Source organism: Capricornis sumatraensis, chromosome 5 (assembly GCF_032405125.1).
Source record: "Capricornis sumatraensis isolate serow.1 chromosome 5, serow.2, whole genome shotgun sequence".
Classification (NCBI taxonomy): Eukaryota; Metazoa; Chordata; class Mammalia; order Artiodactyla; family Bovidae; genus Capricornis; species Capricornis sumatraensis.
The window spans coordinates 47,620,911-47,632,984 of record NC_091073.1 but is presented as its reverse complement, the minus strand read 5'-3'; the positions used below and the strand labels follow the sequence as shown (position 1 = coordinate 47,632,984).

General features: G+C 36.2%; 1 protein-coding gene across 2 annotated transcripts in view; it reads right to left on the bottom strand.

The window, feature by feature from the left end:
* Nucleotides 1-12,074, bottom strand: part of MAGI2 (membrane associated guanylate kinase, WW and PDZ domain containing 2) — a 1,476,322-nt gene that overhangs the window by 531,365 nt on the left and 932,883 nt on the right. For both annotated transcript variants that reach the window (XM_068972797.1, XM_068972798.1), the window contains exon 4: nt 8,146-8,361. In XM_068972797.1, the coding sequence (XP_068828898.1) occupies nt 8,146-8,361 (216 nt within the window). The remainder of the gene's footprint in view (nt 1-8,145; nt 8,362-12,074) is intronic.

The following is a 12,074-nucleotide window of genomic DNA, read 5'->3' as shown; positions in this document are numbered from 1 at the left end:
CATTATGAAAAGTTACCTACAAGGACCAGGTTAACTAGTATCTCCTAAATGAATGAGAAGTGTAAGCTGGACTTCAATAATTCAGAAATGGACAGTCTCAGTTTTTCATTACAAGAGTCAACAAATGATTACCAGAGAATATAAACATTTGATTGAATTGCGAATAGAAGAATAGTATGTTTGAATGTGGGAAAGGCTTGTCAGATAGGTGAAGGTGTTTTCTGAGTATGAGATGCAGATGAGAGAAGGCAGTGGGGGGAACCAAAGATAACAGGTGTTGCAGTCAAGTGTGGGAGGATCTAGGCTGTCCAAAGAGTTTGAAGTATGAGAAACAGAAGCTCATCCAAGTTTTGAGAAGGATATGTAACCAAATGCTGGTTTGAAGCCTTTTAATTGATTAAAGAGTAACAGGGAAATTGACAGGAATGGAGCCTATGGGACAGGAGGTCAGTTAGGTGACATGTGAGTCCATGCTAGTCCCTTCAGTTGTCAGACTCTCTGTGACACCATGGATTAGGCTCCTCTGTCTATGAAATTCTCCAGGCGAGAAGACTGGAGTGAGGTGCCATTTCTTTTCCAGGGGATCTTCCTAACCCAGGGATCTAATTCATGTCTCTTATATCTCCTGAACTGGCAGGCGGGTTCTTTACCATTAGTGCCACCTGGGAAGCCCAAGTTAGGTGACTGTGTTCCCCAAATGAGGGGATAAGGCAGTGATCTAAGGAAGGCTAAGGAAGGCATAGATAAAAGCTAAAGGCCAAGTGATCTTATTATTTTTTTAATCTAATAATGCATATCCAGGAAGTGGGAGAAAAGTATCAGACTCTGAACTATCTGGGTGAGAGGCAGATTTAGAGAAAACTGATAAGATGCTTTGTGAGTTGGCTTGCTTGTTTGTTTTTAGGAGAAGAGTTTAAAGTGGAATTTTGCATTTAAGTTGCTGAAGCAATACCTGGGGAGGGAGGTGTGTGTAGTCCATGGGCAGTAGTTAGAATTATGGCCCTGGAACACAAGGGAGAAATGAAGGCTGCAGATAAATCTAAGTATTTGAAGCCACAGGGCTGAATATCACCTCCACCAAGATAAAGATGTTTGAACATAAGGTGAGGTTGAGGGCAAGGGAAGGTTTTCTGAGCGTATGAATTTTAAATAGCATTTTAAAGACAAATTCTCCTAGATGATTTAAGGATGTATCATCCTTGCAAGAATTAGAGCTAATGTCACTTCCATGAACTTTTTGAAGGACAAATATAATGGAATACAATGTAGATGGAGTACACTGAACTACAGGACTGTGATTTACCTCACAGAGGTCAGGAGTCACTTTGTCCTCAGCGTAGTTAACAACACAGGGAAATATGGTGATGTGGAAAAGGACGAGTTCAGGTTTCCCTGGGTTCAGAGTTCAACTCTGCTATCATCAGCTTACTAAAGTACTTTAAGGTGAATTTCAGCATCTCACTTCTTAAGCAAATATACTGTGATTATGGGACTAGAGATAACATATATCCCATATAGCTTGTACATAGTATGCATTCACTAAAGGAAACTTGTCATTATTTATTTTATTTTTGTAATGTTTATTACTTACAAGGATAAAACTACATTTCTAAGGGTAGAACTACACTGATTTCCATTACCAAAGTGACATATCAGAAAAAGAAACATTTCTGTAATGCAATTTTGAATAAATAGAGGGAAACTAGAATAAAATAAATATTCACATATGTGAATATTCATTGATGTTAGTAAAACTTAATTGACTGATTATCTATTTAAAAGTGGTCATTGACTTTATATACATATGGTATGAGAGCAAAAGAAATATAATTCTACAAACTACTTTTCAAAGGAGTAAAGATCAAGACAATGAGTAATAGGTATAAACTGAGGACTCTAAAACCTTTATGTCCACAGTGAAAACGGTTCACTTTGGTGAAGTATATAAGGGGTTAAAAACTAGTAGGTTTGGTACTTAATTGCTGTTGCTGTTGTTTAGTCACTAAGTTATGTCTAAATCTTTGCCACCCCATGAACTGTAGCCTGCCAGGCTCCTCTGGATCCCCTGGAGGAGGAAATGGTAAACCACTCCAGTATGCTTGCTGGGATAATCCCATAGATAGAGGAGCCCGGAAGGCTACAGTTCATGGGACCTGCAAAGAGTCAGACATACATATATAAAGAATATTATATATATATATATATATATAACTAGAAATATTTTATATCCAGAGAAGGAAATGAGTTGCCTTTTACATGATTTACAGAAATGAAAAAAAAAAAAAAAGAATCACTTAGTAGGTAAAAACTTACAATTCCTTCTTTAAAGATGTTCAAGTAAAATGGTCATATTGCAGAGAAGAAGCCAATTCTGACTCCATGTTGGAATTGTTTGACTTGCTTTTCATTGCTTTTGTTATTATAATCATACAGAATGATCTTTCTCAAGAGAATACTGCTCCTCTGCCTGACTGTTTAAACTAAAGTGTCTTTGTTCAACCCCGTCCACCTGTGGATGGCAGGAAGGAAGAAATTAACACATCCCCTGCCTGAGGCTTGTCATTCTGGGAGATGTTTGCAATATTTCCCATAACAACTATAAATATCTATGCACCCAACATAGGAGCACCTCAATACATAATACAAACATTAACAGACATAAAAGGAGAAATTGACAGTAACACAATAATAGTAGGAGACTTTAACACCCCACTCACACCAATGGACAGATCATCAAAACAGAAAATTAATAAGAAAACACAAGTCTTAAATGACATATTAAGAGATGGATCTCACTGATATCTTCTGGACATTCCATCCAAAAGCAGAAGAATACATCTTCATCTCAAGGGCACATGGAACATTCTCCAAGATAGACCTGGAGATTTGTGACCTGATTTGGGTCACATATCAAACCTCAGTAAACTTAAGAAAACTGAAATTGTATCGAGCATCTTCTCTGACCACAATGCTATGAGGCTAGATATCAATTACAGGAAAAAAAACTGTAAGAAACACAAACACATGGAGATTAAACAACACATTTCTCATAACCAACAGGTTACTGAAGAAATCAAAAGGGAAATCAGAGAAACAAATGACAATGAAAACACGACAACTCAAAACCTATGGGATGCAGCAAAAGCAGTTCTAAGAGGGAAGTTTACAGCAATACGATCCTACCTAAAGAAACAATAAAAACATTGAATAGACAACCTAACTTTATACCTAAAACTACTGGAAAAATAATAAGAAAAAACCCCCAAAATTAGTAAAAGGAAGAAATCATAAAGATCTGGGCAGAAAGAAAATGAAAGAAACAATAGTAAAGATTAATAAAACTAAAAGCTGGTTCTTTGAGAAGATAAACAAAATCGACAGACCTTTAGCCCGACTCATCAAGAACAAAAGAGAGATGAATCAAATCAACAAAATTAGAGATGAAAAAGGAGAGGTTACAACAGACAATGCAGAAACACAGAGGATTATAGAGACTATTATGAAAAACTATATGGCAATAAAATGGATAACCTGGAAGAAACAGACAGATTCATAGAAAAGTTTAATCTTCTAAGACTAACCCAGGAAGAAATAGAAATTATGAACAACCCAGTTACAAGCACTGAAATTGAAGCTGTGATAAAAAAATCTCCCAAAAAACAAATCCCCAGGACCAGATGGCTTCACAGGAGAATTCTATCAAACTTTTAGAAGAGCTAATGCCTATCCTTCTAAAATTCTTTCAATAGAGTATAGAGGAAGGAGCACTTCCAAACTCATTCTACAAGGCCACCATCATGACACCAAACCAGACAAAGACAACACAAAAAAAGAAAACTATAGGCCAATATCACTGATGAACATAGATGCAAAAATCTTCAACAAAATTTTAGCAAACAGAATTCAGCAACACATCAAAAAGCTCATACACCATGATTAAGTTGGGTTTATTCCAGGAATGCAAGGATTCTTCAGTATATGCAAATCAGTCAATGTGATACACCATATTAACAAACAGAAAAATAAAAACCCTATGATAATCTCAATAGATACAGAAAAAGCCTTTGACAAAATTCAGCACCCATTTATGATTAAAACTCTTCAAAAAATGGGCACAGAAGGAAACTACCTTAACATTATAAAGGCCATATATGATAAGCCTACAGCAAACATCATTCTCAATGGTGATAAACTGAAAGTATTCCCCACTAAGATCAGGAACAAGACAATGGTGTCCATTCTCACCACTATTATGCAACGTAGTAGTGGAAGTCCTAGCTACAGCAATCAGAGAAGAAAAATAAATTTAAAAAATCCAGATTGGAAAAGAAGAAGTAAAGCACTCAATGTCTGTGGATGACATGATACTGCACATAGAAAACCCTAAAGATAGTATCAGAAAATTAATAAGAATCGGAAAGAGCAATTAAGGAATCAATCCCATTCACCATGGCAACTAAAAGAATAAAATATCTAGGAATAAATTTACCTAAGGAGACAAAAGAACTGTACACAGAAAATTATAAGACATTACTGAAAGAAATCAAAGGTGACATAAACAGATGGAGAGATAGTCCATGTTCCTGAAGAATCAATATTCTGAAAATGACTGTATCACCAAATGCAACCTACAGATTCAATGCGATCCCTAGCAAATCACCAATGGCATTTTTCACAGAACTAGAACAAAAAATTTCACAACTCATATGGACACAAAAGACCCTGAATATCCAAAGCAGCCTTGAGAAAGAAGAATGGAGCTGGAAGAATCAACCTTCCTGACTTCAGATTATACTACAAAGCTACAGTCATCAAGACAGTATGGTACTGCTACATAAACAGAAATATAGACCAACGGAACACTTAATGGCCTTTTTGCTTTGCTTCCTCACCTCCCCCTTCTCTGGTCTATAAAAGAGCCTGGTGTTCAGATCCCAGTAAGATGGTTATTTTGAAGTGCTAGCCTGCTATCTTCTCAATCATCTGGCTTTCCGAATAAAGTTGTTTTCCTTGCCTCAACACCTTGTCTCTCAGATTCATTGGTCTGTCCTGCAGCAAGCAGAGTGAGCTTGGACTTGGTAATAGGCATGTGTTTACAGATTGTTAAGAAATGTATTTATTCTTCTATTTGGTAATATTAATATAAGACTCAGGATAGTACAGCAGCTAAGAGTACTGGTTCTGGATCCAGATTTCCTATATATGAATTCCAGTTACAAGGCAAGTTATTTAACTGTAGTGTACCTCAGTCCTCATCTGTAAAACGGCATCTAACTAATAAGACTATAAGAGAATTAAATGAACTGATACACATAATGAGGTTAAGGAGCTCCTATCACAGGATAAGATCCAAAAGAAGTTAATTATTTAATATTATTTATTACCACTGTTATCAATTTTACTTGTAATGGAATAAAGTTACCTCAGTAAACTTTCTCCTTTTCCAAATGTATCTCATTAATTACATTATTTATGCTCTATACTGAGGTCTGATATTAATTATTATTATAGGATCCTACAGGGCCGTGTTAGCAACAATTTTCTCAATATTATTTGAAGTGTCCTGAATCCAATGAATGTATATGGGGAGAAGACAAAGACACAACAAAGACCCTGGGCTAGAAAAAATGTGACGAGGGTGAAATGGTGAAGAGTTGGTGAGGTTCAAATGGTGATGAGATTCAAATGGTAAATGTACACAAGAGGGGGGCAAAGAAGTTTCATCTTAAAATCCCTGTTGAAACTTTCTGTCTTAAAAACTCTCTTGGATAAACATAAAGAAAAACAGAGACCCTTCAAAAATGGGACTTGTCAAAGGATTTCTAATAAAGGATGATGAAACAGCTTTCTGGTTTGGGGCTGTTTTCTCCTATCTTTCAAGTCCCATAATAAGAAAGAAAAAGTAGTATAAGACAACTGCTACACCAGGTTCACAGAGGCACTGTTTGTGGCATCTGTTGACTACCCAGATATCCTGAAGCTGGCCTGCATAGTTGTTCTCTATTATTTTCAGGCTCAGAAGTCCAGAGACAGTTACAAGGCTAGTGTTGGTTAGGAAGAGTTCAAATCAGTCCATTTTACCTGGAGCCTTAAAAACATCCTAGTCACAGAAAGCAAAACAAAATATTTCTCATGTCTAAGGTATGAATAAAAGGGGATGGAGCTTTCCAGATTCACTATACCCTCAAGTTAAAATAAATTTCTAGTCTGAGAATTTGTATGTCAAGAATGTTGCATTTGATTTGCCCTAAATAGAGTATAAATGGAACAGAAATCAATGATTTGTGCCTTATCAAGGCCATATATTTTACATTTTTAGCTATAAGGTTTTAATCAGTAAGAAATCCTATAACTGCTCTTTGACATCCAACTCCTGCTTCTTTTGTGATTATTTTCTTCCACTTAGCTGAACTGTTTTGCTTTTCACATCAAAGTTCAACTAAGGAAACTATGTCTTATCAACTTAATTTAAATCCATTACATGATGAAAAGTAAATATTTTGACAGAAACATTTCAGAATCAAAAATCTAAAAGAGATGGTATCTAAGTGCTTGAAAATTATCAGATCACTTTACAGTAAATAAACTACATTATGTAACTAAAGTGATTCTTAGCATTTACCCAGAAATCAATGATTGCTGGGGTCAGAGAATAATTTTTAACCAATATATTAATAGAGGAAGCTATCCTCATATATTAACCAAAATGAAACCATTTTCTAAGGTTTTATACCTTGATTGACACATATTGAATGTTTGGTCTCCTTATATTTAATGAAGAACATTTATACAGGTATTATGGAAAATGAAGGTAAAAATAGGCTTATGAAACTTTTCTTTGATAAAAAATAATTGGGCATGAAAATTCAAATAATATGTTGCTATCGAAGTAGTACAGTGATAAAGTAAAAGTATAGACATCAAAGTAGTTGTAGAAAATATCTTAAGAATAATGTTTGCAAGATACATGTATTAACATTGTTTTCAATGGTTTTAACACAGCTCTTAGATTTTCAATGCCCATTAAAATAATGATATGCCATTATTAACAAATAAATAAGTAAAACAAAACTTTAGAAACTTTTTCCAAGATTACAGGCAAAGAGAATGTTATAGTTTAGTTTTGGTTATTATGAATAAGATGAAAAATCCATATTATAAATACATTTTTGTACTATATTAGCAATAAGCATAAGAAAATTGCAAATGCATATCTTGTGCAAACACACTTTATATCTGTCTAATATTTTTTATATTGGGATATGACAGATGATAAATTAAAGGGATAATATCTTTCCCTTGTTCAAGGTAATTGCCTTCATGATATCAATTGTGAAGATGTTTTCTCCAAATTGCCAGATTGTGTGATAAGGGTGGAAGGATAAATACATGGGCATTTTGTAATTACAGTTATTCTGTGGACTGTATTCACTGACGTTGTTAACTAAATCACATGACACAACCTCTATTCACAGAGCTGAAAGTATAGTAAGGTTTATAAGGATAACTATATCTAATTAATATCTAATACTAATTAACAAAAAAAATTTCACAATGTGACACAGTTGTATTCATGATTTATAACACCTTCTAAGATTTAAATCACTCACTGAAAGTGAAAGTCTCTCAGTCATGTCCAACTCTTTGGGACCCAGTCCATGGAATTCTCCACGCCAGAATACTGGAGTGGGTAGGGTTTCCCTTCTCCAGGGGATCTTCCTAACCCAGCAATTGAACCCAGGTCTCCTGCACTGCAGGCAGATTCTTTACCAACTGAGCTATCAGGGAAGCCCCAAACTACTCACTATATTGCCACTAAAATTGGATGAGTAAAACCAGAAATAGAGGAAGTTGAATAAACTGCCAGATACACCAAAATTTAAACTAATAAATTCAGACACAAGAATCATATCCTTCCCATTTGATATCATAATCCTCTCCTGGAATGTAACTATAAACATTATATATATATATACACACACACATATATATATACACAAACACACATACATGCATACATATACATATGAAAATAAATGTGAAAAAATATATATAACAAACTGTATATCTTTGAACACAGATATAATATATATTCATCTATTTCCAGAAGAACTGCTGAACCCATGACAAATGAAAATGACTAACCTGGTGTTACTACTACTCCATTTCCATTGACCACAGGCCTCTCTTCCTCTTCCTCCTCAGGAGGCTCTATGCTTGCTTTCTCCATGTTGCTCACTGATTTATTCCTCTTTCGTTTTCCTTCAGCACTTGGAGTGGCTCCAGGAAGTATCTGGTCTGTTACATTTAATAATAATGGTGCTGGTTCTGCTGGAGGCTTTGGGGTACCGTAGTAATTGTCTGCGAACAATACAAAGCATTATGAAGTTAAGCATTTCTCCTACTGATGTGCATAATTTGTAAAGAACAGAAATTTTATTAACAAATGTGGGTCCTAGTTTGCATACATATTATATATATATTTTTTATATACATACAAATATATCATTTTATAGTCTTTTACATTTTTAATACATGAATTTGTTTCTTCTTTTGTATTGGGCTTTAATGCTTAAGGAAAGATATAGATCTATCTTTATTTCACCTTAGTGCCAAATAAAATATAGTCTTACTTATTGATATGGCACACAGCAATTTCAAATTAATAAAAAATTTTGATAAGTTCTTATTATAATTGTTTAAAGAATAATTATATCTGAATAAGAGTATAGGTAACTTTCTTTTTTAAAGCAAATTTCACAACATTCTGCAAAGGCACAAACACACTGTGCTTTTCTCCAGCTTTCAAAGGGCTCTGGCTGCTGTCTTTGATGTGCACAGCATCCTGCCCAGAGCTGTATCTCCCTGCCATTTGAGTCGTTCCCATGACTGCTGACAGTGGGCCTGCTGCTTTAATCGTTCTTCAGATTACCACAGCTCTTTTTCCCACAGTTCCATGATCTCAGCTACAGAATCATTTGTTTCTCTCATCAGCCTGTGAAACTTGTTAAAGAGGAGACTAATTCCTGTGTATCTCTGTAACAAGAGGCTGGCAAATAGTAGGCATGGCATAGGAGCTTACTACGTGAATATCCATATGTATTCAAGGCAAATCACTTTCTAAAAAATAGTTTAATTTTTTGACTGGCAAAAAAATATAATGGTGTTTTTTAAAAAGATCAGTGTTATACTTTCAGCATCAACTTCAAACCCATTATTGTGTTTTCAATTAATTGAATAGTTTATGCACATCTTTGCTCACTCATTCATTGGAGTCTTTATTTAGCATTGACTATGAACCCAAGCACTTCAGTATACCTCTGAGAGAAAATGATGACTAAAATGCAGTCCTTGTCTTCCAGATGCTCAAGGGTCTAGGCACATTTGACAGTAAGCAGACAAGCATTAAAACAGCAAATAGGATTAAGCACTTAAACAAGGAGACACAGAGAGGAAAACCCATCTTACTACCTGCAGAGGCCACTGAAGGTAACTGGGAAGACAGTGTGGTGTGAAAGAAACAACTCTTAAGTAGAAGTGACGGGGTCTAGATGTGTAGTTTCTATGTAACTATAATTCAAGTAACTCAGTAAGGCTCACTCTCTTCATCTATATATTGGGAATGGCAATACTTGTTAAAATCACCTGTATTGTGAACTGCAAACAACTAAAACATACTCTAGTTAAATTAAAATTGATAAGGATGAGAAGATGTGAGATGGCTACTTGAGGGAAGAGACTGGAAAATCTTGAGGAAAATGGGCAGAACCAAAGAAGTTGTGTCTGGACACCCAGGCTTTGTGTGCTGGCCCTGGACTCTGAAGTCTAGCAGATCCCATGACCTCAGGCACAACCCTCAGTGGCAGCCGCCCTGGTGGGGATGAACTCAAACTCTTCTCAGGAGCTCTGATTTTATTCATTTCCAGGGAAACTTTCAGGAAAGGTCATCTCATTGGCTGAATCACAGGCACAAGAGAGCCCTTGAGCTGCTGAGGAGCTCCCCTCATCCTTAGATGTCAGGGAGGAGTCTAGAGCCCTATTTTCATCCATTGTATATCAGGGTTCTCCCTGGGACAGAAAGGGCCTTGAGGTGCTGGACAGGCAGAAATTACAAACCTTCACTACATGTGCCCACCTGGGTTGTTGTGACGATGAAGTAAGGATGTATGAGGAAGAGCTTCATAAACTGTGAAACTGCCCATTTTAATGGCAGTGTAAGCTTCAGGCTGGCACGAAGTGAGTGATGGTTCTGGAGGCCAGCCATGCCACTGACACTGTGCTCATTTTCACAGATAGTCACAGTTGTAAGAACAATACCAGAGAAAAATTATCATGTAAAGTGTTTCTTAAACATGTAGAACTTTTAAACAGAAGTCTGCAAAGTGGATGTTACATATTTTGCTAAAGGTTGCTTTCTAATTTGATTTAAAGCATTTCAAATGAATCAGACCTTTGAATGCACTCGCCAAATTCTGAGCAAACAAACCTGTTAGTTGTTCCTAGAAGTCTATGAACTATTACTGTATTACAGCACCCAAAAGATCTAGCATAGTTCTTAGTATATTGCTGTGTTTCCTATAGAATCATAACACTTAACTTCTTATGTAATAAATATAATGTAAATTAGTAAATAGTCCTGCATGTTCCAATAAGTAGTATAATTTTAAGCAGTGTTCTGATTTTTTAATGCTTCTAAATATATATAGTACTAAGAAAAGTGAGTTTGAGTAGGCTCCAGGAGTTGGTGAGGGACAGGGAAGCCTGGCGTGCTGCAGTCCATGGGGTCACAAAGAGTCAGACATGACTAAGTGATTGAACTGAACTTAAGTAAAAGTGTTAGTTGCTCAATTGTGATCAACGTTTTGCGATCCCACAGACTGTAGCCCCCACCAAGCTTCTCTGTCCATGGAATTCTCTAGGAAAGAATACTGGAGTGGGTAGTCATTCCCTTCTCCAGGGGATCATCCTGACCAGGGATTGAAACCAGTTTTTTTTCTTTACTGTCTGAAAATCCACTGAAAGATGAGCCCCCCAGGTCACTAGGTGTCTAATACACTACTGCGGAAGAGTGGAGAAGTAGCTCCAGGGAGAATGAAGAGGCTGAGCCAAGTTGTGGATTTAGTGGTGTACCTAAAGTCTGATACTGTAAAGAACAATATTGCATAGGTATCTGGAATGTTAGGTCCATTAATCAAGGTAAATTGGTGGTCAAAGAAGAGATGGCAAGAGTGAACATTGAGGGGAAAAAAAGAGTGAAAATTGACATTTTAGGAATCAGTGAACTAAAATCGACAGGAATGGGAGAATATAATTCAGATGACCATTATATCTACTACTCTGGGCAAGAATCCCTTAGAAGAAATAGAGTAGCCCTCATAGTCAAAAAAAAAAAAAAAAAAGAGTCCAAAATGCAGTACTTGGGTGCAATCTCAAAAACGACAATGATCTTGGTTCCTTTGCAAGGAAAACCACTCAACACCACAGTAATTCAAGTTTATGCCCAACCACTAGTGCCAAAAAAGCTGAAGCTGAGGGGTTCTTTGCAGACGTACAAGACCTTCTAGAACTAACATCAAAAAAAGATGCCCTTTTCATCATAATGGAGTGGAATGCAAAAGTAGGAAGTTAAGAGATAAATGGAATAACAAGCAAGTTTGGCCTTGGGGTACAAAATAAAGCAGGGTAAAGCTAACAGAGCCTTGCCAAGATAGCAAACACCCTCTTCCAAAAACACAAGAGATGAGTCTACACATGGACATCACCAGATGGTCAATACTAAAATCAAACTGATTGTATCCTTTGCAGCCAAAGATGGAGAAGCTCTGTATAGTCAGTAAAAATAAGACCTGGAGCTGACTGTGACTCAGATCATGAACTCCTTATCGTAAAATTCAGACTTAAATTGAAGAAAGTAGGGAAAGCCACTAGGCCATTCAGGGGTTGACCTAAATCAAATCTCTTATGATTATACAGTGGAAGTGACAGATTCAAGGGATTAGATCTGACAGAGTGCCTGAAGAACAATGGATAGAGGTCTGTAACACTGTACAGGAGGCAGTGACCAAAACCATCCC